The sequence below is a fragment of the Staurois parvus genome, unplaced genomic scaffold (assembly GCF_062004578.1).
Source record: "Staurois parvus isolate SC_StPar_1 unplaced genomic scaffold, SC_StPar_1.0 ptg000169l, whole genome shotgun sequence".
NCBI classification, from domain to species: domain Eukaryota; kingdom Metazoa; phylum Chordata; class Amphibia; order Anura; family Ranidae; genus Staurois; species Staurois parvus.
The window spans coordinates 7533266-7559853 of record NW_028317965.1 but is presented as its reverse complement, the minus strand read 5'-3'; the positions used below and the strand labels follow the sequence as shown (position 1 = coordinate 7559853).

General features: G+C 45.5%; 1 protein-coding gene across 2 annotated transcripts; it reads left to right on the top strand.

Moving 5' to 3' along the window:
• The first annotated feature begins 21553 nt into the window (after positions 1-21553).
• Positions 21554-24126, top strand: GPR75 (G protein-coupled receptor 75). 2 transcript variants are annotated; one of them, XM_089676467.1, is made up of 2 exons: positions 21554-21719; positions 22201-24126. In XM_089676467.1, the coding sequence occupies exon 2, from the start codon at positions 22351-22353 to the stop codon at positions 23962-23964; it is 1614 nt and encodes a 537-aa protein (XP_089532593.1). In that variant the 5' UTR covers positions 21554-21719; positions 22201-22350; the 3' UTR covers positions 23965-24126. The 2 variants fall into 2 exon arrangements, with proteins under 2 accessions (XP_089532593.1, XP_089532594.1); XM_089676468.1 differs by lacking the exon at positions 21554-21719 and adding an exon at positions 21996-22128.
• The last annotated feature ends 2462 nt before the right edge of the window (positions 24127-26588 follow it).

The window sequence follows — 26588 nt, the reverse complement described above, 5'->3', positions numbered from 1 at the left end:
CAAAAACTATGTCTGCCCCTGGATGTCACTTAAGGTTCAAGTTTAGGTCTAAGTTTTTTGGGTTTTTTTTGCATAGTTACATGCACACAATGCTTTGTATTTTCTCAATGAATGCAAAGTGTTCTCTGATTGGATGAGGTGGAAATTGTGATGTCACCATCCTGCCTCTCCACCTTGTCCAATCAGTGGACATCTTGCATTGAGAAAAATACAAGGCAATCTGTGAATGGCATGGACCTGAAAACAAGTGGAGGTCACTGTAGGAGCGGTGCCTACTACAATGATTTCCAGCTTCCATGGGGGGGGGGGGGGGGATTCTTCTGGTATGGCATATACACTGATCAGTCATGACATTGACACTGACAGATAAAGTGAATAACATTGATTATCTCGTTACAATGGCATCTGAAAATGGGTGGGAGATATTAGGGAGCAAGTAAACATGTTGTCCCTGAAGTTGGAGCAGAAAAATGGGCAAGTGTGAGCAACTTTGACAAGGGCCAAATGTAATGGTGAGATGACTGGGTCAGAGCAACTCTAATAGTGCAGCTCTTGTGGGATGTTCCTAGGCTGGTCAGGACCAGGGGCGGACTGACCATTTGGAAACTCTGGCACTGCCTGAGGGCCCGGGGTCAGTAGGGGGCCCCATGAGATGCTTCTGGTACCTTTTTCATAGGCTTTTTTGAGTTTGGGCAAGGACACAGGGGCCCCATGATCCCCTATTGCCCGGGGGCTCCATGAGTTGTCAGTCCGCCCCTGGTCAGGACTGACAAAAAGTGATTCAAGGAAGGAAAACTGGCAACAGGGTCAAGAGCGGCCAAGGCTCACTGATTCGTCTGTGTAGGCCCATCCAATAGAAGAGCTACTGGAGCTCAAATTGCTGAAAAAGTTAATGCTGATTCTGATAGAAAGGTGTCAGAACACACAGAGCATAGCAGTTTGCTGTGTATGGGGCTGTGTAGTCACGGACTGGTCAGGGTGCCCATGCCAAACATGGGCATCCTGATCGTGTCCACAGCCAAAAGCCCCACAATGGCCACATGAGCATCAGAACTGGACCACGGAACAATGGAAGAAGGTGGCCTGGTCTGATGAATTCAACAATGGTTTGAGGAACAAACCATTGTTCAAGGTAAAAGGTGTTAAACGGCTTCTAAATTCTCCAGATCTCAGTCCAATCAAGCATCTGTGGTATGTCCTGGAAAAACAAGTCCGTTCCATGGAGGCCCCACCTCACCACTTACAGGACTTATCTGCTACTGATGGTTTGGTGCCAGATACTACGGTGTACCTTCAGAGGTCTAGTGGAGGCAATGTCTTGATGAGTCAAGGCTGTTTTGAGTACGGAGACCTACTCAATATTAGCTGGATGGTCATAATGTTATGTCTGCTTGGTGTCCAAGCTGGACCAATATAACTGCAGAAAATGCCATACCTAAACTTCAGCTTACAGATATATGCAGCCTCATGGAGGTGGGCGTTTAACCATGAGGCCACATATACAGCATGTGTTCTGGGAGTGTGCTCAAAGCATAGAGAACCTTGGGTCTCGTACTAACGGTCAGGACCACAGGACTCCCAGTTCCGGGTCACCTGAACAACTGCTGCAAAAGTGACTGTAGAGCTCACTCTCGTGAAGACTGAGTCCTGTGAAGACTGAGATTGAGCTCTGCAGTCACTTTTGCAGCAGTTGTTTTCTTTTTCTGGGTCACAATCCTGTGCAATGTCTTTTTCGATCAGTTGACCATGTCCACTGCTTATCAGATGATGTTTTCCCGGAAACTGTATATGCCATCATAACCTTGGATACTGGACATCACAACATGGCAAATTGGCAACTACAGTCACTGAGGCACCAGCTAAGCGGCACCAACAACTTGCTCTCTTTGAAGCTCAGTAAGCTCTGACATGTCTGCGTGCTACTAGCAGAGAATGCTGTGAATGACGAAAGTGAGACTTCCCACCTGTTAGCTAGGTGTCTCATCACACAGCGGAAGCAAAAAAAAGTGTTACATCACTTCCTCTTTTAACACAAAATATGTAATCACTTCCACACCTGCAAATCATGTAGTGTTTTTTTCATTTTTTTTTTTTGTCTAACTCGTGTAAGTATAGATGTTCTTTTCCAGGCAGGGCTTGAATTAGAAATCACCTGTGCTGACAGGGTCCCTTTAATGAATCATTGCAAAGAACAGTTACGATGTACACTGTTAGGCAGAACTCCAGAATAAATGAATATTATCTATATACAAGAGTCCTGTGTATTCTTCCTTTAATCTTGGTGTGCTTTGTGTATTTTATCCAGATCTGTGCAGTAATCCAGTGTGAGACTTTCTCTCTGCGCAGGAACTTCCTGTAATAAAGACCCGTCATTGCTGCTCTCTCTCCTTGTGCAGGGGAACTGGTCTTGTCTCCGCCCCTCCTGTAGTTTTCTGTGAGAAGTCTGTAGTGGGTGGAGCTGTTGGGCCCCTCCCACAGCTCTGTTCTCTGCACAGGGTATGTACAGCAACAGTGATGATGTCACTGCTACCTTTTCTAGGTAATGCCTGGATTTCTAGGGCCATTTGGTACACAAAGTGGATGTATACCCTTCCTTGCTATTGAGGATTATATGTAAATACATTTTTTTGTGTCTGGAGTTCAGGTTTAAAGCTGAAGTTGAATCTGCTGATATTTTCTTTCCCTGGTTTCTCCCTCCCCCTCATCAATATGCTAATTCATTTTTTAAATTAAACCTTACCTTTTTCATTACATACCTTATTTTATACCCAGTGACAGTGGATCTCTGTTGTTCTCTGTGCAATGCAGGCAGATCATGGCTGGAGGGAGGGGCTGGCAGGGTGTTGTACATAGCTTCCTGAAGACATCACAGTTCCTTGCCTCAGTACATCTCTCAGGAGCCCTGATGCAAGCAGTGGGCCGGCTTTCGAGAAGAAATATGCAATTATCATTTACATGCAGACAGGGGCGGACTGACAACTCATGGGGCCCCCTGGCAATAGGGGATCATGGGGCCCCTGTGTCCTTGCCCAAACTCAAAAAAGCCTATGAAAAAGGTACCAGGGGCATTTCATGGGGCCCCCTACTGAACCTGGGCCCTTGGGCAGTGCCCGAGTTTCCAAATGGTCAGTCCGCCCCCTGCATTCAGATCACCGTATGTAATACCCACATGTGATGCTGAGCCTCTCCTAATGCACACTCTAAGACGCTCATAGTGTGCAGCAAAATCAGAGTAAGCTATTCCAGTCCTGGAGGGGCCTGTACAACTGCGCAAGACTGAAGGGAAGGATGCAGTTCAGCTTTAAATGTCCATAACAACCGATTGCATTCCACTTTACATCAATTTAGAGCAGCCATTCTCAATCCGGGTCCATGAGAGACATTCTTCCCACTGATCACCAATGTAAGGAACATTCTTCCCACTGACCCCAAATGTATGGAGAATTCTTCCCACTGACCCCCAATGTATGGAGAATTCTTCCCACTGACCCCCAATGTAAGGAGCATTCTTCCCACTGACCACCAATGTAAGGAGCATTCCTCCCCCTGACCTCCAATGTAAGGAGCATTCTTCCCACTGATCACCAATGTAAGGAGCATTCCTCCCACTGATCACCAATGTAAGGGGCATTCTTCCCACTGACCCCCAATGTATGGAGAATTCTTCCCACTGACCCCCAATGTATGGAGAATTCTTCCCACTGACCCCCAATGTATGGAGAATTCTTCCCACTGACCCCCAATGTAAGGAACATTCTTCCCACTGATCACCAATGTAAGGAACATTCTTCCCACTGATCACCGATGTAAGGAGCATTCTTATAATTGACCACCAATGTAAGGATCATTCTTCCCACTGATCACCAATGTAAGGAGCATTCCTCCCCCTGACCTCCAATGTAAGGAGCATTCTTCCCACTGACCTCCAATGTAAGGAGCATTCTTCCCCCTGATCACCAATGTAAGGAGCATTCCTCCCCCTGACCTCCAATGTAAGGAGCATTCTTCCCCCTGATCACCAATGTAAGGAGCATTCCTCCCCCTGACCTCCAATGTAAGGAGCATTCTTCCCCCTGACCTCCAATGTAAGGAGCATTCCTCCCCCTGACCTCCAATGTAAGGAGCATTCCTCCCCCTGACCTCCAATGTAAGCATTCCTCCCCCTGACCACCAATGTAAGGAGCATTCCTCCCCCTGACCTCCAATGTAAGGAGCATTCCTCCCACTGACCTCCAATGTAAGGAGCATTCTTCCCAATTTTTTCTTGATTAAAAGTCTGACATCAAACCCGAGAGGTCAAGAAACAACCCCACTCCCATTATGCATGCAGCCCTTCTTCAAAAAAAAGATCTCAACCAACAAAAACTACGGAAGTGAAAAGCACAGCATAAGAAAAGAGCCCCTCACCCAGAGATGGACAGTTCACCAAAGGCGGGTCTGATATTCATCCAGACCGCCTGAGGCTCCCTGCCCTTCGCAAGACCCTGAATCTTCCCAACCTCACCCAGAATATCGTGCACCACCACTTCAACAGTGATGACTTTCTTCCGCTGGGAATGCCCCATATATTTACTCTGCATAACTCATGCGATAGAGACAGGGGATGCCTAGAACCCTCCCCACCCTTTTATACACTATCCTAAAGGAACACTGGAGCAGAAAGTGGTCCATAGACTCCACTTTACCAATACACTACTCTGCTCTAGGACAATCCCGATCATCCACAAGGCGATGCTCTCACATAGAACCTTCCATGAAAAGTGAGCCAGGCTTGATCCTTAAACTTCAAAGGGATTCTCTCCAAATTAATTAAAAGCAACCCCTCCCTCATTACAGAGCTTGAGTAATCCTTTAAGGCCAGTGGCATAATGAAAGCAGAAGCCAAAATCCTCTCCTCCAGAAGTTTCCTGGGAAGGGACCCGATATCCTCCACTGTCACTTGCCACTGCCGAAGTATTTTCAGACATGGGACGACATAAGCCGGGAGCTTGCCATGTTGGACTCTCAGACTTTTCACTGGCCCGCCATCTTCCCAGCAATGCAGAAAAGGCTTAAACCAAAATTGAAAAATACCCACCCATCCCTACAGGGTCTCTGATAACATATTGCCAAGTTTGTACTTTAAAAAGAGCAAAGAAAAGAAAACTATCGGGTTAACTATTCCTAGGCCACCCTCCTGTCTGGACAGGTAAGTTACATTGCATTTGATCAGGTTCAGCGTATTTGCCCATAACAGTTAGAAAAAACAGCTGTAGACCCTTGGATAGAGAGATACCGGCAAGTTACAGACAAAGCTGACCTATAAAAAGATCGGGACCAGGTACGTTTTGATCAAGTCAACCCTCTCCCTCAAGGAAAGCCTCCATCCCTTCCAGCTTGCTACTTTGGCATTGGCATCTACCAACCTGCTTTCCCAATTTTGATGACCATAGTCACCAGGACCAAATTTGATGCCCAACACTTTAACTTTCTGCTAGGGCTCTGGGAAGGCATCCAGAAGTTCGAAGCTTTCACCCTCCTTACCCATCCAGAAAACGTCACTCTTTTCATGGTTGACTTTGAAGCCAGAAGCCTCCGTTTACTGCTCTATCACAGAGACCACCTCCTGCACTTCCTCATTTCCAAAGAAAATAACAGACACATCATCAGCATAGGCCACGACCTTCAAAGGCGGTGCACCAGCAATGCCCAGAGGCACCCCACACAATGATGTACCCTCTAGCCTTCTTACAAAGGGGTTGATTGCAAAAGCATATAGCAGGGGGCTCAAAGGACAGACCTGGCGCACACCAGAGCCAACCTCAAAAGGCCATCCCAACCATTAACAAGTGGAAAATTCTTGGCCCCTCTATATAATGTCTTCAGCCAATCTATAAACCTTCCCTGCAGGCCGAATCTACCAAGTAGCAACCACAGATATTCATGATTCACTCGCTAAAAAGCTTTTGCCTGATCCATTGACAGCAAGTACTTTCTCTATCCAGCAGCCCTGCATCATTCCAAAGCCTCCCGGACAGCCTAAACTGCTGAAAGGGTACTTCTACCTTGGACCGAACAGTGCTGATGGCTGGACAAAAAATCTACTGAAAACAAACGCCAAAAAATTATCTTTGCCAAGATCTTTCTATCAACATTGAGAAGACTGATGGGGTGCCAGTTCTCAATCATTGAGGGGTCTTTAGCTTTTGATAGAATTACAGTGGAGTTAGGGAGCAAACCCTCTTCTAGACAGCTGTTAAAAACCTCCGCTGAAAAGGGAGCCAGAATGGACTTAAAACACTTGTAAAATTCAGCTGTTGATCCATCTGGCCCAGGTGATTTTTTTGGTAGCTAGCTTGTCTATAGCACGAACTACCTCATCCGCTGAAATTGGTTCTGTCAAATTCATCAAAAGCAATGTGCCATTTCCCAATCCTGGAGTAGAATCTAGAAAGCTTTCATCTTGTCCCGGCTAAGGTCCTTTCTTCCCAGGAGGTCTGCATAATATGACCCAAAGATCTCCCAAGATCCCTGATTTGGACGTCATCAGGGAACCTGTACTGTCTTTCCGGCCAATGACTGTCTTAACTGCTATGCCTTGCTTACAGTTCTGATAAGGATCAGGCGAGTGATATCTTCCATAATCCCTTTCCAGAACCAAGGAGGCATGCCGGTCATATTAACACTTCCTAAGAAGAAGCTTCACTTCAGATATCTCCCCTGGATCTCCTCCATACGAGACAAGACAATCAAGCTTCCTCCGCAAATGCTGGCAGGCAATGTACATAACAAGCTGCTTCTTCTTACTTATGGCCTTGAAAAGTCTAGTTGCCCTTTGTTTCACAAGCTCCCGCCACTCTGACTTACTGCTGCAAAAAGTCCAGAAAATTAACCTGTGCCTGAAAAAACCTCAAAGGATTGTCTTACCGGTACATCATCCAAGAGAGCTGAATTCAGTTTCCAGACACTCCTTCCCCTGAATGGAGTGTCCAAAACATTCAGAATCACAGACCGCATACAGTGGTCAGAGAACTCCACCACCCTCAACTCAGGAGTCAACAAAGTAGAGTTCTCCTTTAAAAAAAACCTGTCTATCCTGCTCTGACTATTCCCTCTCTGAAATGTGAAACCAGTGCTGCCAGGACAGTGCTTAATGTGCACATCTACCAGGCCTGCCTGTCTAACCATATCTCTAAGAAAAATGCTATCATAACCCAGCCTGTCTATGGAGCCTCTCCTGTCTTCAGGCCTAATTATGGTGTTAAAGTCACCTCCAAAGACAATCTGCTGGGACATAAAAAGAAAGATCTTTGTGAGGAGGCATTTCCTGTCCCATTTTGACAGAGGTCCATAGATATTTATCAGGTGCAGATCTTGCCCCTTAACAGAGATGTCTAAGACCTTGCATCTCCCCATTTCTACCTCATTTACCCGCTGGCATGTTATCGGTTTTAAAGCACCGCAACTTCACTGCAAGGCTCAGTCGCAAGAGACCACAAGGAGGGACCACATCTCCACTCCCTTTTTGCTAGATACACATCAGCCAATGTATTGAGCCAAGTCTTTTGCAAAAATAAAATCGCAGCATCAAAATCACTGAGCAAAAATAAGGCCATATCACGAGCGACGTTAATGGTCCTCACCTTTAACGGAGTGGGAACTGCCATCAGGATGATTTGGGTAGTCATTTTTTTTACCTCTACTACACACTCATCACCTGAAAAAGTTCTCTTCAGGCTATGCGACTCCTCCTCAACCATAGATGATAAAGAAATGGATAAATCAGACTCCATCTCATCACCTGACAAAACTGAATAGGTGTTGGCAACAGGGACCCCTCCTGGGTCTGATTGTGAGGAAGAAAGGACAGTTCTTCTCATCCTCCTCTTCTTTTTTTTCCTCTTGACCTTCTCCCACCCCTCATCAGCTGAATCCCCTTCAGCAGGAGACATGGGACCAGGGGTGGACTGACAACTCATGGGGCCCCCGGGCAATAGGGGATCATGGGGCCCCTGTGTCCTTGCCCAAACTCAAAAAAGGCTATGATAAAGGTACCAAGGGCATCTCATGGGGCCCCCTACTGACCCCGGGCCCTCGGGCAGTGTCCGAGTTTCCAAATGGTCAGTCCGCCCCTGCATGGGACATGGACACCCCCCCTGAGCCCCATCGGCTCCTCCCCCATCCAGCTCCCCCACACTCTCCTGGCCACGTTTGCGCTGTCGTGGGACAGGTACCGGAGGTGGAGTAGGCCGAGAGGGAAGATCCGCTAAACCTGCCCCCCCAGCAGCTTCCACTAGTCTGGAGGATCTACATACAATAGGATTAGGAACAGGAGGGACAGACTCAGGGATGACATTACTAAGGGAAACAGAATCTGACACAACAGACGGAACAGACTCAAGAGGGGCAACATTTTCCTCCCTAGCATCAGCTGCCTCATCTTCTTTATCCAGCCTCTGTAGCTCAGCCTCCAATCCTGGTAGGTTGTGTAGTGCCTCTGGGCACTGACTATATGGATGGCCCAGCTGCTGGCACAAATTGTACTTAATCTGTGTGTATTCTTTGGCCAAATGACCTAAATCCTGGCACAGTGAGCACTTCTTCATGATGCAGGACAATACAAAGTGGCCTTTCTCTCCACATTTATTACAAACCTTAGGCTGACCCTGATAGAAAATGGTCAGTCTATCCCTCCCCAGAAAAGCTGAGCAGGGCAGGTGCTGAACCACATTGGCCAGCACCCTCAATTGCAGCGACACTGTCCAGGCCCCTGTCCATATCCCATGCTCATCCAGGACCCTACGCAGAGGGGTGAGAACCTCGGCATATCGGCGCAGCCACACTACCAAATCAGCCTCTGGTATAGATTATGGACCAGGATCATCACTGATTTTATCAAAGGCTGCCTTGAAACTATCTTTGCCACCAAACCTCTCCACTGCTGAAGGCCCCTGCACTTCCTATACCTCTCCCAAAAAAGATCCAGACCTTCATGTTTTACAAACGATAAATCGTATTCATAACTGCCAACTGGGCAGGTCAAAGCAAGAACATCAGAGGCTTTAAACCCCATCTCCAAAATCAGCTCTGCCACCCCCCCCCTCTTACTGGTGGGGTTCCCTCCCCCCTCCCACCTCAACTGCATTACATTCCTCCTCCTGAACCCACCAACCATCCCTGGTGCAACTCTAGCAGATACCGATTGTACAGATTTTCTCTGCTGAGCAGGGCGAGAAATGTCATTTTTACTCTTGCCATCAACATTAACCCCTTCATCACCACCCGCCACTAACACATCCATTGCTTTACCAGTATCACCAGTCATATCATTTGCTGACACATTCATAGTCTTCACAGCAATGTCCATACTCACTGCTGCACTGATAGAAACTTCAGCTCCAGCTGTCTTCTCCTCCTCCAGGTCAGAGCTTTCAGCCCAGGACCGTGCATACTGTTCAGACAAAGCAACAGTTGTAGCATCACTGACACAGGAAAAATCCATGTTTGCTGATTGCTCTCCACATGGTCCATTGTTGCTGCCCTCCCCCACCAGCATCAATTAGCTCTGAAACACACGCAGATTCAGGTGAAGCAGACTCTTCACAGGTGGCAGCCAACCTGCCTGTAGAGGAACTACTATACTCAGCAGGAACAGCAGCAGTAACATCCATCTCTTGGTGCAGGTCCATCCACATTCCCCTGATGGTCTGGAGACATCTCTATCAAGGATTTTCCCCTCCAAGGCTGCAGAGGTTTCCTCCACAGCAGAAACTTCCACAGCAGGTTGTTTGCAGAGCTCCTTCTCTTCAGCAGTAGTCACCACAGCTGGTGGGAAAGACATGTTGGAAGCAGCCATCTTGGTGTACTGGGATTTCTCCACCAGTACTGGCTTTGCTGGTCTGTACCTCCTCTGTCCATACTCAGGGACTTCTGAAGGGTCACCAGAAAAGGCAAACCTGTCTGCTCTCAGGGGTGACTCCATCTACTGGATGAAGGTCATGGTTCCTTCCATGCTCACTCTCAACTCCCTGGCTGGTGTCCGCTGACAACTCCGCAGCCTGACATGGAGGGAGAGACGCAGAGGTAGATGGAGCTGGGTCATCCATTACCTGAGGCTGCTGATCCCCAGAACTCGCTGATGTTTGGCTGGCAAATCTCTTCTCATTGTCAAATTTCTTTGCAAAAGCTCCACTTCTTGATTTCAGCTTTTCCAATAATAAAGATGGCTTCTTTACTTTTTCTTCCATTTGCTGTAGTTCTGGATTTATAGCCAATCGATTCTTAGTCCAGGCCTGGCAGTACTTGACTCTGAAGGATTTATGATCAGCTTTTAAAACTTTAAGTTTTCCCTCAGCTCTTCCAATCACCATAAACTGATCAACAATCTTCTGTCTGTACACATCCACATCCTCACCAGGGCCTGGACCCACAGTCAGGTCCTCCACCTCCTCCTCCTCACTAGGTCCTGTGTCATCAGGGGGATCTCTCCCAGGGCCTCCCCCTGGATCAGACATGGTTCCTGGCCAAGATAGCAGGCAAGGCCCAGGTTTACAAAACTCTGGTTCTCAGGGAGAGCTCCTTCAGTGTGTCCTCCTTATCCCACTGACTACTAGTGATGGGCTGAACACCCCACTATTTGGTTCGCAGTCGAAAATTCGAACACAATGAACGTTAGACTGTGAAATTTGAACGTAATGCAAGTCTATGGGACTCGAACTTGTAAATGCAAAAGTGCCCATTTTGAAGGTTTATATGCAAGTTATTGGCCATAAAAGGGGGTATAGGGACTTGGGTACTGCTGTGAGGGACATGAATTGGTGAAACATTTTTTTCAAAAAGTACAGTTTTTAAAGGGGCAGTCATTTTTAATTTCTCAAAGTAAGATATACTGCTACAGGGTGGCAGGGGTGCGCAAAATAACGTGTGTGTGTGTGTATGTATGTATATATATATATATATATATATATATATATATATATATAAAATGTGATTTTGCATTTCAGGGTAGAAAGTGCATGCACCCTACCTACGCCGTCATTTGCAGCTGTCAATTACTGGGTCCTGGCCGGTGATTGCCCACTGGTGCCCGGTGATTACCGAGGATCTCTGATGGGGAAGAGGGCTGCTTTGTTTACTAACAGACCTCCTCCCTGTCGGCTGGCTCGGACACTGCTCAGCCATCCAGAGCAGGGTGATTACAGTGAACACAGCCCCCCCAGTAAAACATTGCCAGCACACAGTTAACCCTTTGATCGCCCCTCATGTTATCCCCTTCCTGCCCAGTGTCAGTACAGTGTCAGTAATTTTTTTTTTTTTTTTTTAGAACTGATCACTGTATTGGTGTCACTGGGGATGTCAGTGACACCCAGTCAGTTCCCCCCAGTGTCAGAATGCCCGCTGCAGTCCTGCTATAAGTCGCTGATCGCAGCCATTATTAGTAAAAGAAAATAAAAAATTCCAGTATCTATACCGCCATTTGTAAACGCTATAACTTTCACATAAACCAATTCAATTTATTGGGATTTTTTTTAGCAAAGACATAGAGCAGAATACATTTTGGCCTAAATTTATGACGAATTTAGATTTTTAAATTTTTTTACTGGACATGTTTAATAGCAAAAAGTAAAAAATATTGTTTTTTATTTTTTTTCAAAATTGTTGGTCTTTTTTGGTTTATAGTGAAACAAATAAAAAAAAAAAAAAGCATAGGCAATCAAATAAAATACCACCAAAAGAAAGCTCAATTCATAGGAAAAAAAGTACATAAATTTAATTTGGGTGCAGCGTTGCATGACCACGCAATTGTCTGTCAAAGTAACGCAGCACCATAACGCAAAAAAATGGCCTGGTCAGGAGGGGGGGGGGGGGGAATCCTCAGGAGGACAAGTGGTTAAAGGACTTGTCAAAAACTGTTGTTTTGGGGTTTTTTTTGTTCAATTAAAGGAATTTTTCAAAAGCCTGGCGTTTTTAATTTTTTATACATTTAACCCTTTAGTGAATGGGTCGGGGTACAATTATCCCTTACTCATTCACAAGTGGGGAGGCAGCATCAGGGTGCCCCATATATTAAAGGGTACCCTGATGCTAATGAGCCCCCCTGCCTGCAGACCCCCACAACCACCGGGATAGGGTTGTGGGGACAATTTCCTTATGCTGACGGTAAGTGGTCTGGTAAGCACGGGGCGGGGCTGCCCTGTGCTCGGAGCAATGGTCTGGTGGGAATTTAGGGGGCACCCCCCTGCCTTTTTTCCTAAAGGGCCTGCTATGGCTTTTAGGGGGAACCCCACACACTTTTAAAATACATTTTTTACTGTAAGCTGTGGTTTTTATTTTTATACCTTTTTTTTTTTAATTATTTATTTATTTTGGGGGAGAGTATTCTCCCTTCTGTCTTTGGCAGTGTCCAGCCATGCACTGCATAAGTAGCCCTATATAGTGTGGGGTGTACACTTAGCCATGAGCCATGATTGGCCAAAGTCACTGTGACTTTGGCCAGTCATGGCTCTCACAGTGTATTGTGCTATGACTGGCCAAAGTATTGCATCTGACCTGTGGTGAGCTGCATTTCTTTGGCCAATCATGTCTCTCACAATGCACTGAGAGCGAAGTGCATTGTGGGGCACTCAGCGGGCGAACAACCCACCAAACGCCTTTACCGTTTGTGTGCTTGGCGATGTTCGAGTCCAACTTATGTTTGACTCAAACATCAAGCCCAACACTATTGACCCACCAATGTAAGGGACATTCTTCCCACTGACCACCAATGTAAGGGACATTCTTCCCACTGACCACCAATGTAAGGAGCATTCTTCTCACTGACCACCAATGTAAGGAACATTCTTCCCACTGACCACCAATGTAAGGGTAATTCTTTCCACTGACCACCAATGTAAGGTGGATTCTTCTCACTGATCGCCATTGTAAGTAGCATTCTTCCCACTGACCACCATTGTAAGTAGCATTCTTCCCACTGACCACCAATGTAAGGAGCATTCTTCCCACTAACCTCCAATGTATGGGGCATTCTTCCCACTGATCCCTAATGTAAGGAGCATTCTTCTCACTGTTCGCCAATGTAAGGAGCATTCTTCCTACTGATCACCAATGTAAGGAGCATTCTTCCCACTGACCACCAATGTAAGGAGCATTCTTCCCACTAACCCCCAATGTAAGGAACATTCTTCCCACTGATCGCCAATGTAAGGGACATTCTTCCCACTGATCGCCAATGTAAGGAGCATTCTTCTTCCTGATCACCAATGTAAGGAGCATTCTTCCCACTCACCACCAATGTAAGGAGCATTCTTCCCACTAACCCCCAATGTATGGGGCATTCTTCCCACTGATCGCCAATGTAAGGGACATTCTTCCCACTAACCCCCAATGTATGGGGCATTCTTCCCACTGATCGCCAATGTAAGGAGCATTCTTCTTCCTGATCACCAATGTAAGGAGCATTCTTCTCACTGATCACCAATGTAAGGAGCATTCTTCTTCCTGATCACCAATGTAAAGAGCATTCTTCTCACTGATCGCCAAAGTAAGGACCATTCTTCCCACTTACCACCAATGTAAGGAGCATTTTTCCCACTAACCTCCAATGTATGGGGCATTCTTCCCACTGACCTCCAATGTAAGGGACATTCTTCCCACTGACCCCCAATGTAAGGAGCATTCTTCCCACTGACCTCCAATGTAAGGAGCATTCTTCCCACTGACCTCCAATGTAAGGAGCATTCTTCCCACTGACCTCCAATGTAAGGGACATTCTTCCCACTGACCCCCAATGTCAGGGACATTCTTCCCACTGACCCCCAATGTCAGGGACATTCTTCCCACTGACCCCCAATGTAAGAGACATTCTTCCCACTGACCACCAATGTAAGGGGCATTCTTCCCACTGACCACCAATGTAAGGGGCATTCTTCCCACTGACCACCAATGTAAGGGGCATTCTTCCCACTGACCACCAATGTAAGGGACATTCTTCCCACTGACCTCCAATGTAAGGGGCATTCTACCCACTGACCCCCAATGTAAGAGACATTCTTCCCACTGACCACCAATGTAAGGAGCATTCTTCCCACTGACCACCAATGTAAGGAGCATTCTTCCCATTGACCTTGATTAATTAAAGCAAACATGCCACCTCTCAGTGGGGCTGCCCCTGCAAAGCAGTTCCATTTACCCAATCCTCCACTCTCACAAGCTCTCTCCAGGCTCTAAGACTGGTCCCTGCAGACCATTCCATCCCACGGTTCAGCGGTTGCAGGTCCTCTGAAATTAAGTCCAGTGCAGAGCCTATAGCCCTGCATTGGCTGTGAGGACATCAAGGAACAGTTTACTTTCAGAGTATAGGGGAATAGAGGAGTATGCTATCTGCCGGGGGAGTGGATTGTATAAGTAAAATTGCTTTTTGAACATTTAACTCTTGCAGTGTGCGGCTTACACAACAAGGGAGGATTTTTATTTTTCTTGGAGTTCAGCTTTAAATGATCATTTAGGTCTAAAAGCACTTTTTCCCACCTTATTCCCCCCCCCCCCCCCCCCACAGCAGCCAGCGCTCTCCTCTACTGCCTTATGTTGCCGCAATGGACTGCCTCTCAATGTCCTCATGTCCAGTACAGGGTTATAAACTTTGCATCAACCTTGAAAATGCTTTGTCTGTAAGTGGACAGATTCCTGCACCTGGTACCCACATTTCTTCTCCTTTAAAATGGAAATGCCTGAACCATCAGCCCCTGGCCTCTATTTCCACCAGTGTCATCAGGCGGCTCTCACATCAATGTTATATATACACTATATTGCCAAAAGTATTGGGACACCCCTCCAAATCATTGGATTCAGGTGTTCCAATCACCTCCCATGGTGTATACAATCATCACCTAGGCATGCAGACTGCTTCTACAAACACTGGTGAAAGAATGGGTCGCTCTCAGGAGCTCAGTGACTCCAAGCGTGGTCCCGTAATAGGTTGCCACCTGTGCAATAAGTCCATCCGTGAAATTTCCTGACTACTAAATATTCCACGCTCAACTATTACTGGGATTATAACAAAGTGGAAGCAACTGGGGACAACAGCAACTCAGCCACCAAGTGGTAGGCCACGTAAAATGACAGAGCAGGGTCAGCGCATGCTGAAGCGCACAGTGCGCAGAAGTCGCCAACTGTCTGCAGAGTCAATAGCTAAAGACCTCCAAACTTCATGTGACCTTCAGTTTAGCACAACAACAGTGCGTAGAGAACTTCATGGAATGGGTTTCCATGGCTGAACAGCTGCATCCAAGCCTTACATCACCAAGTACAATGCAAAGCATTGGATGCAGTAGTGTAAAGCACGCCGCCACTGGACTCTATAGCAGTGGAGACGTGTTCTCTGGAGTGACCAATCAAGCTTCTCTGTCCAGCAATTTGATAGATGTGTCTGGGTCTGGCGGTTGCCAGGAGAACGGTACTTGCCTGACTGCATTGTGCCAAGTGTAAAGTTTGGTGGAGGGGGGATTATGTCGTGGGGTTGTTTTTCAGGGGTTGGCCTTGGCCCCCTAGTTCCAGTGAAGGGAACTCTTAAGGCGTCAGCATACCAAGACATTTTGGACAATTTCATGCTCATAAATATATATATATATATATATACACACACGCACAGAGTTAGGTCCATATAAATTTAGACACAGGCATCATAAGTTTAGTTTTTTGTAGGCATTTACCAAAACATATTCAAGCTATAGTTCTATAATGGATATGGGCTGAAAGTGCCCACTCTCAGGTTTAATTTGAGGGTATGTACATCCAAATTGGAGGAAGGGTTTAGGAATTATAGCTCTTAAGATTAGCCATCCCCCCTTTTTCAAGGGACCAAAAGTAATTGGACAAATGAATCAAAAGCTGTTTCATGGCCAGGTGTGGGCTACTCATTCATTGTTTCTTCATCAATTAAGCTGATAAAAGGTCTGGAGTTGATTCTAAGTGTGGTATTTGCATTTGGAATCTATTGCTGTAAACCTACATCATGCGTTAAAAGATGCTGTCCATGCAAGTGAAACAGGCCATTGTAAGGCTTCAAAAACATAAAAAACAAATCCATCAGAGAGATAGCAGCACCATTAGGAGTGGCCAAATCCACAGTTTGGAACATTCTGAGGAAAGAAGAACGCACTGGGGAGCTCAGCAACGTAAAAAGGCATGGACGTCCATGGAAGACAATAGTTGTGGATGATCGCAGGATCCTCTCTATGGTAAAGAAAACCCATTCACAACATCCAGACAAGTGAAAGACACTCTTCAGGAGGTGGGCGTATCATTCTCAAAGTCTTTAATCAAGAGAAGACTTCACGAGAGCAAATACAGAGGGTTCACCACAAGGTGCAAACCATTCATAAACCTGAAGAATTAAAAAGCCAGATTAGACTTTGCCAAAAAACATTTAAAAAAGCCAGACCAGTTCTGGAAAAGCATTCTTTGGATTGAAGAATCTATACCAGAATGACGGGAAGAAAAAAGTGTGGAGAAGGCTTGGAACAGCTCATGATCCAAAGCACACAACGTCATCTGTAGAACATGGTGGAGGCAGTGTGATGACATGGGCATGCATGGCTTCCAGTGGCACTGGGTCATTGGTGGTTATTGATGATGTGACAGAAGACAGAAGCAGCCGGATGAATTCTGCAGTGTTTACAGATATACTGTCAGCCCAGATTCAGCCAAATGCAGCAAAGTTGATTGGACAGCACTTGACAATACAGATCCAAAACACACTGCAAATGTAACCCAGGAGCTTTTGAAGGAAAAGGAGTTGAATATTCTGCAATGGCTGAGTCAATCACCTGATCTCAACCCCATTGAGCATGCATTTCACTTGCTGAAGGCAAAACTAAAGGCAGAAAGACCCACAAACAAAGAACTGAAGACAGCTGCAATTAGAGCCTGGCAAAGCATCAGAAAGGAGGAAACCCAGTCTCTGGTAATGTCCATGGGTTCCAGACTTCAGGCAGTCATTGCCAGTAAAGGATTCTCAAAAAAATATTAAAAATGAAAATGTTATTTATCATTCTATTCAATTGTTCCGTTACTTTTGGTCCCTTGAAAAAGGGGGGATGGCTACTCTTAAGAGCTGTAATTCCCAATTTGGATGTACATACCTTCAAATTAAACTTGAGAGTGGGCACTTTCAGCCCATATGCATTATAGAACTATAGTTTGATTATGTTTTGGTAAATACCTGAAAAAAACTAAAATTGTGCCTGTGTCCAAATATATATGGACCTAACTATATATATATATATATATATATATATGTGTGTGTTAACATTTATTATAGGTACTTATATGGGGCTCTCAATCTACACAGCGCTTTACACCTATATTGTACATTTGCATCAGTCCCTAACCCTCAAGGAGCGTCCAATCTAAGGTCCCTAACTTACATTCATACATACACATACTAGGACCAATTTAGACAGAATCCGATTAACCTACCAGCATGTCTTTGGAGTGTGAGAGGAAACCAGAGTACCCAGAGGAAGCCCAGTCAGGCACAGGGAGAACATACAAACTTCAGGCAGGTGTGTGTGTGTGTAGATATATATAAATATATGTTTGTGTGGTATGTATGAATATATATATATATATACACACACTTACATGGTGTAGTTTGTGTATGCATGTGTATATATATATATATATATATATGTATATATATATATATATATATATATATATATATATATACAGTCAGGTCCATAAATATTGGGACATTGACACAATTCTAACATTTTTGGCTCTATACACCACCACAATGGATTTGAAATGAAACGAACAAGATGTGCTTTAACTGCAGACTGTCAGCTTTAATTTGAGGGTATTTACATCCAAATCAGGTGAACGGTGTAGGAATTACAACAGTTTGCATATGTGCCTCCCACTTGTTAAGGGACCAAAAGTAATGGGACAGAATAATAATCATAAATCAAACTTTCACTTTTTAATACTTGGTTGCAAACCCTTTGCAGTCAATTACAGCCTGAAGTCTGTAATGCATAGACATCACCAGACGCTGGGTTTCATCCCTGGTGATGCTCTGCCAGGCCTCTACTGCAACTGTCTTCAGTTCCTGCTTGTTCTTGGGGCATTTTCCCTGCAGTTTTGTCTTCAGCAAGTGAAATGCTCAATCGGATTCAGGTCAGGTGATTGACTTGGCCATTGCATAACATTTACTTCTTTCCCTTAAAAAACTCTTTGGTTGCTTTTGCAGGATGCTTTGGGTCATTGTCCATCTGCACTGTGAAGCGTCCAATGAGTTTGCGAAGCATTTGGCTGAATATGAGCAGATAATATTCCCGAAACACTTCAGAATTCATCCGGCTGCTTTTGTAAGCAGTCACATCATCAATAAATACAAGAGAAGCAGTTCCATTGGCAGCCATACATGCCCACGCCATGACACTACCACCACCATGCTTCACTGATGAGGTGGTATGCTTAGGATCATGAGCAGTTCCTTTCCTTCTCCATACTCTTCTCTTCCCATCACTCTGGTACAAGTTGATCTCGGTCTCATCTGTCCATAGGATGTTGTTCCAGAACTGTGAAGGCTTTTTTAGATGTCGTTTGGCAAACTGTAATCTGGCCTTGCTGTTTTTGAGGCTCACCAATGGTTTCTTGTGGTGAACCCTCTGTATTCACTCTGGTGAAGTCTTCTCTTGATTGGTGACTTTGACACACATACACCTACCTCCTGGAGAGTGTTCTTGATCTGGCCAACTGTTGTGAAGGGTGTTTTCTTCACCAGGGAAAGAATTCTTCGGTCATCCGCCACAGTTGTTTTCTGTGGTCTTCCAGGTCCTTTGGTGTTGCTGAGCTCACCGGTGCGTTCCTTCTTTTTAAGAATGTTCCAAACAGTTGTTTTGGCCACGCCTAATGTTTTTGCTATCTCTCTGATGGGTTTGTTTTGTTTTTTCAGCCTAATGATGGCTTGCTTCACTGATAGTGACAGCTCTTTGGATCTCATCTTGAGAGTTGACAGCAACACTTGAAATGAACTCTGGACCTTTTATCTGCTCGTAATTGGGATAATGAGGGAATAATGCACACCTGGCCATGAAACAGCTGAGAAGCCAATTGTCCCATTACTTTTGGTCCCTTAACAAGTGGGCGGCACATATGCAAACTGTTGTAATTCCTACACCGTTCACCTGATTTGGATGTAAATACCCTCAAATTAAAGCTGACAGTCTGCAGTTAAAGCACATCTTGTTCGTTTCATTTCAAATCCATTGTGGTGGTGTATAGCGCCAAAAATGTTAGAATTGTGATGATGTCCCAATATTTATGGACCTGACTATATATATATTACCATCTACACTATATATATATATATATATGTTTGTGTGGTGTGTATGTAAGTATATATATATATATATATATATATGTGTGTGTGTGTTACCATCTACACTATATTTATTTATTTTATTATTTCAGGTGCTTATATAGCGCTGTCAATTTACGCAGCGTGTCAGGAATGGATTCACCACTGGTGGTGGGACTCACCTGCCGTGTGGGCTGCAGTACCAGGGCTGGCAAGCAGGTGCTCTCAGCAACCAGAAGCTCACTCCTGCAATCAGCCATCACCTGAGGCTGATTGCAGGAGGTGTATTTAAGGAATGGCCAGACCTGCAGTCAGTGCCTTGGTATATTGTTTCCCATGAGCCCCTGTACTTGGTATCCTGTGTTCCTGCCTATCTGCCTAGTTGCTAACCCTGCTTTGATCCTGACCTCTGCTGACCGTCTCCTGTTTAACCCCTGGCTTGCCTGACCATCCTTCTGCCTGATTCTCTGTACCGCGCTGCCCGTGAGTTACTGAACCCGGCTTGTGACCCTATTTTCTGCCTGCTCGTTACTGACCTGGCCTGCCTGACTACGCCTGACGCTACCCAGATGATCCATCCATCCCGCACGGATCTGTCCCTGTTACCAGGTCTGCCAGCCTCTTCACGTCAGGCTCCTTTCCCCGCACACCTCTGACGACGCTCTTTACCATCACCGGACATACTCAGGGGTCACGACCTGGTCTCAGTCTGCTCAGAGTCCATCCCCACCATCAGGGACCCTGGTGAATAAGCAGATTGGGACTTAGACCCCGCGCCCTGTACAGTACCTAATGGCCTGCCTGACCATTCCAACTCTCCAGCCCTGACTACGCCTGTGTTCCCACACATTTCTGGTCATACCCAGATCCCTAACACAGCGCTTTATATATATATATTGTACATTCACATCAGTCCCTAACCCTCAAGGGGCGTACAATCTCTCTCTATATATATGTTTGTGTGGTGAATGTATATGTGTGTGTGTGTGTATATGTATATTATATACTGTGTGTGTGTATATATGTATATTATATACTGTGTGTGTGTGTATATGTATATTATATACTCTGTGTGTGTGTATATATGTATATTATATACTGTGTGTGTGTGTATATGTATATTCTATACTGTGTGTGTGTGTGTGTGTGTGTGTGTGTGTGTGTGTGTGTGTGTATATGTATATGTATATTATATACTGTGTGTGTGTATATGTATATGTATATTATATACTCTGTGTGTGTGTGTATATATGTATATTCTATACTGTGTGTGTGTGTGTGTGTGTGTATGTATATTATATACTGTGTGTGTGTGTGTGTATATGTATATTATATACTGTGTGTGTGTGTATATTCTATACTGTGTGTGTGTGTGTGTGTATATGTATATTATATACTGTGTGTGTGTGTGTGTATATGTATATTCTATACTGTGTGTGTGTGTGTGTGTGTGTATATGTATATTATATACTGTGTGTGTGTGTATATTCTATACTGTGTGTGTGTGTGTGTGTATATGTATATTATATACTGTGTGTGTGTGTGTGTGTATATGTATATTCTATACTGTGTGTGTGTGTGTATATGTATATTATATACTGTGTGTGTATATTCTATAGTGTGTGTGTGTGTATTATATACTCTGTGTGTGTGTATATGTATATTCTATACTGTGTGTGTATATGTCTCCTAGATTGTAAGCTCGTAAGAGTAGGGCCCTCTTACCCCTCGTACATTGTTTGTTGTTGTTGTACTGTGCCATGTTTTGTCCCCCCTATTGTACAGCGCTGAGCAAACCCTTTGGCACTATATAAACTCGTAGTAATAATAATAATAATATGTATATTATATACTCTGTGTGTATATGTATAATATATACTGTGTGTGTGTGTGTGTATATGTATATTCTATACTGTGTGTATATGTATAATATATACTGTGTGTGTATATATATATATATATAGAGAGAGAGAGAGAGTGAGAGAGATATATAGAGATATAGATATAGGGATATATATAGATATATATAGATAGATATATATCTATATATACACCATGCCAGTGAAGTCATCCTGGCCATCTGCTTAGTACATGAGGATGATGTCACAGTAGATGATTTCTCAGGGTCGTGCGATCCCCCCACCATTGTCTCCACTAGCAGCTCCTTAAATCATCATCAGCATCAGCCGCGAGCAAAGAGCAAGCCCAGCATCTCCAGTGCGGCCAGCCAATCAGCGTCGTCCTCTGTGGGTGCGCTGCGCTGGGTATCGGAGGGGACGGGCACACATTGGCTGGGAGCTGCCTGGAGCTGGCCATGTCTAGCAGGGTGCCCGCACCTCCTCGGTCCTCCCGGTGCCCCGGATTCCCGCTGTCACAGGTAAAGGATCCCTTTGCTGCAATCATCTTCTCGCTCCTCAGTCGCCATCCTCTTCTTCCTCCTCCTCCTCCCCTTGTCTGCTGCAGAGGGGCCCCTCATCCTGCTTGTGGCTCTATAGGACAAATGGGGGGCATGGTGGGTGGTTGGCTGGTGCAGGCTGGATGGTCGGATTTGGAATAGATGAAGGTTGTAGAAGCCCGGTGGTGACACCATGGGAGGGGGATGGGATGCAGGGGGAGGATTGAGGCTGGGGGCTCCAGTGCAGATCAGGAGGCCAGGGCTTGCTTGCTGCTAATGCAGAGGCTTGTTGTGATGATGTAGGGAATGAAAATTCAGGACATTTTGCCTCTATTGCAATGCAATCCGATTTTTTTTTCTTTTTTTTTGTGGTCTTCATCCACCAGGACAGGTTTGTATTTTAGAAGATGTCTTCTGTGCAGATGATAGGCAATCATTGATGTGTGTTGTTTTATTTTCCCAGGCCCCCTCCAGATTGACAGATTTGGATTGCTCTCAGCCTGGAGAGAGTGCCGTTGAATGGTACGGCTTTATCCATGGACTCCCCAGGGAGAGGGAATTCTCTTAGGCTGATCCGGCACAATAGGCCACCTGGAGCCCTTCCGAGGTCACCATGAATTTATCCGACAGAATGACTGATTTTGCCGATCAGACCCGCTACGACTATGTCAACAGCACCTCCGTATCTCACGTGGGCAACGGGACTCTGCGAGACATCCAGCAGATCATTCACACGGCCACCTTGGTCACCTGCACCTTCCTCCTGGTGATTATCTTCTGCCTGGGATCCTACGGGAACCTTGTGGTCTTTTTGTCCTTCTTTGACCCGGCCTTTAGGAAATTTAGGACAAACTTTGACTTCATGATCCTGAACTTGTCCTTTTGTGACCTCTTTATTTGTTGCATCTCCGCCCCCATGTTTGCTTTCGTTTTATTTTTTGATACCGGCAGCAACGTGCCCGATGCGTTTTGCTTCACCTTTCACCTTACCAGTTCTGGGTTTATCATCATGTCTTTAAAAACCGTAGCGGTGATCGCCCTTCATCGGCTGAGGATGGTTCTTGGACAGCAGCCTAACCGGACGGCCTCCTTTCCCTGCACTTTGATGCTCACGGTGCTCCTTTGGACCACAAGCTTTACCCTTGCCACGCTAGCCACACTAAGGACACGAAAGTCTCGGATATGTTTACCGATGTACAGCCTTATCAGTGGAGAGGGTAAAATTATCCTGTATTTGTATGTCATAGACTTCACGTTTTGTGTGGCGGTTGTGTCAGCCTCTTACATCATGATTGCTCAAGCATTGAGGAAAAATGCCCAAGTGAGGAAATGTCCCATCATCACAGTGGACACTACGAGGCCGCAGCCATTCATTGGGCCTGGCGTGGATGGTGTACAATGTACTGTCCCTGCTTTGTACAGGAACCAGAATTATAACAAACTTCAGCATATTCAGACACATGCCTACACCAAAAAACTGAGCCAAATGCCCGTACCGGCAAGTAGACTGCAGCTTGTGTCAGCCGTCAACTTATCCACAGCAAAGGATTCCAAAGCGGTGGTGACTTGTGTAGTCATTGTCCTCTCTGTGCTCATCTGTTGCCTCCCGTTGGGGATTTCTTTGGTTCAAGACGTGTTGACCAACAGCAGCAGTTTTATCCTGTACCAGTTTGAACTTTGCGGGTTTACTCTGATCTTTTTAAAGTCGGGCTTGAACCCCTTTATCTACTCCCGTAACAGCGCCGGGCTGAGGAGGCGGGTGCTGTGGTGCATCCAGTATGTGGCGTTGGGGTTTTTATGCTGCAAACAAAAAACCAGACTGCGCGCTATGGGAAAAGGCAGCCTGGAGGCCAACCGCAACAAGTCCTCTCACCACGAAACCAACTCTGCGTATATGTTGTCGCCAAAGCCGCAGAAGAAGTTTGTTGACCAGGCCTGCGGCCCGAGCCATTCTAAAGACAGCGTGCTGAGCCCAAAAGGCTCGGGGGGACATCAACACTATGCCCAGAGCAGCTCCACCCCAATTAATACTCGTATAGAGCCCTACTATAGTATCTATAATAGCAGCCCCTCCCAAGAAATAAGCACCCCTAATAGCCTGCAGCCAGTAAACTCCACTTTCGGTTTTGCCAAATCGTATATTGCCATGCATTATCACACCACCAATGATTTAATGCAAGAGTGTGAGACCACTTCTGCCAAGCAAATACCTGTGCCATCCGTCTGACCATGAGACTGTAATATGCATCTTGTAAGCATCTCCAACATGTGTTATTTGCCATACAGCTATAGGTTTACAGTTTACTATTTCACAAGTATTAGGACTCACTTAATGGAAAAAAATATTTTTCATATAACTTTATTAAACAATGTAACAGTTCACATTAAATAGAGTGGGGTTTTCTATGCTTCATTAAGGAATTGATCTATAGCAGTATTTCTCAAATAGGGTTCCTCCAAAGGTTCGGTGGGGTTCCTTGCATAGTGGGTAGTCAGTAGATCTCCTGCCTTGTGATGCCTGCATATTTCTGACCTTAATGCCATAGATTCCTCCAAAGGTACCCTGGGTTTCCTTGTGTAGTGGGTAGTCTATTGATCTCCTGCCTTGTGATGCCTGCATATTTCTGACCTTAATGCCATAGGTTCCTCCAAAGGTACCCTAGGATGCCTTACGTAGTGGGTAGTCTATTGATCTCCTGCCTTGTGATGCCTTCATATTTCTGACCTTAATGCCGTAGGTTCCTCCAAAGGTACCCTGGGATTCCTTGCGTAGTGGGTAGTCTATTGATCTCCTGCCTTGTGATGCCTGCATATTTCTGACCTTAATGCCATAGGTTCCTCTAAAGGTACCCTGGGATTCCCTGCGTAGTGGGTAGTCTACTGATCTCCTGCCTTGTGATGCCTGCATATTTCTGACCTTAATGCCATAGGTTCCTCCAAAGGTACCCTGGGATTCCTTGCGTAGTGGGTAGTCTGTTGATCTCCTGCCTTGTGATGCCTGCATATTTCTGACCTTAATGCCAAAGGTTCCTCCAAAGTTACCGTGGGGTTTCTTACATAGTGGGTAGTCTATTGATCTCCTGCCTTGTGATGCCTGCATATTTCTGACCTTAATGCCATAGGTTCCTCTAAAGGTACCCTGGGATTCCCTGCTTAGTGGGTAGTCTACTGATCTCCTGCCTTGTGATGCCTGCATATTTCTGACCTTAATGCCATAGGTTCCTCCAAAGGTACCCTGGGATTCCTTGCGTAGTGGGTAGTCTGTTGATCTCCTGCCTTGTGATGCCTGCATATTTCTGACCTTAATGCCAAAGGTTCCTCCAAAGTTACCCTGGGGTTTCTTACATAGTGGGTAGTCTATTGATCTCCTGCCTTGTGATGCCTGCATATTTCTGACCTTAATGCCACTTGACAGCTCAAGTGGTGTAGGACCGGTGGAGCTTTTCCTATCCTTTCTCAGGTAAGAAACTACTGACACCAATGATCACGTTAGCTGCCTGTTAAAGTGTAGGGCATTCATCCAACTTACCACCAATGTAAGGAACATTCTTCCAAATGACCACAACTGTAATGGGCATTCCTACCCCTGACCACCAAAGTAAGGAGCATTCTTCCCAGGAACCACCAGTGTAAGGGACATTCCCACCCTTGACCACCAATGTATGGAGCATTTTTCCCAGTGCCACCAATGTAAAGGGCATTTTTCCCAACCCTGACTGCTATTGTAAGGATCATTTTTCCGTTCTTCCCTTTGACCACCATTGTATGGAGCTTTCTTCCCACTATCCACCAAAATAAGGACCATTCTTTCCATTGACCACCAGTGTAGGGACCATTCTTTTCATTGACCACCAATGTAGGGACCATTCTTTTCATTGACCACCAATGTAAGAATCATTCTTCCCACTGACCGCCAATGTAAGGGGCATTTGTACCCCTAACCACCAATGTACGGACCCTCTTCCCACTGACCACCAATGTAAGAATCATTCTTCCCATTGGCGACCAACAGAAGGGGCGTTCTTCCCACTGACCACCAATATAAGGAGCATTCTTCCAAATGACCACAACTGTAATGGGCATTCCTACCCCTGACCACCAATGTAAGGAGCATTCTTTCCAGGGACCACCAATGTAAGGAGCATTCTTTCCAGGGACCACCAATGTATAGGGACATTCCCACCATTGACCACAACTGTAATGGGCATTCCTACCCTTGACCACCAATGTAAGGAGCATTCTTTCCAGGGACCACCAGTGTATAGGGGCATTCCCACCCTTGACTTGACAACAACTGTAATGGGCATTCCTACCCCTGACCACCAATGTAAGGAGAATTATTTCCAGGGACCACTAATGTATAGGGCAATTCCCACCCTTGACTTGAGCACCACTGTAAGGAGCATTCTTCCCAGTGACCACTAATGTAAGGGGTATTTTTCCCACCCCTGACTGCCATTGTAAGGATCATTCTTCCCTATGACCACCATTGTAAGGAGCTTTCTTCCTATTCTCCACCAATGTCAGGACCTTTCTTTCCATTGACCATCAATGTACGGGACATTCATCCCACTGACCACCAATGTAAGGGACATTCTTCCCACTGACCACCAATGTAAGGAACATTCTTCCCACTGACCACCAATGTAAAGAACATTCTTCCCATTGACCACCAATGTAAGGAACATTCTTCCCATTGACCACCAATGTAAGGAACATTCTTCCCACTGAACACTAATGTAAGGAGCATTCTTCCCACTGACTACTAACTAGGACAGTCTTTTCACTAGGGGCCCAGTCTGCCTGCAGATTTAATCACCTCTTATAGGGGTTCCTTAAAACCTAAAAAAC

Bases quoted from the DNA above. Each gene is read 5' to 3' on its own strand.
- GPR75 (XM_089676467.1), top strand. From the start codon at position 22,351: ATGAATTTATCCGACAGAATGACTGATTTTGCCGATCAGACCCGCTAC.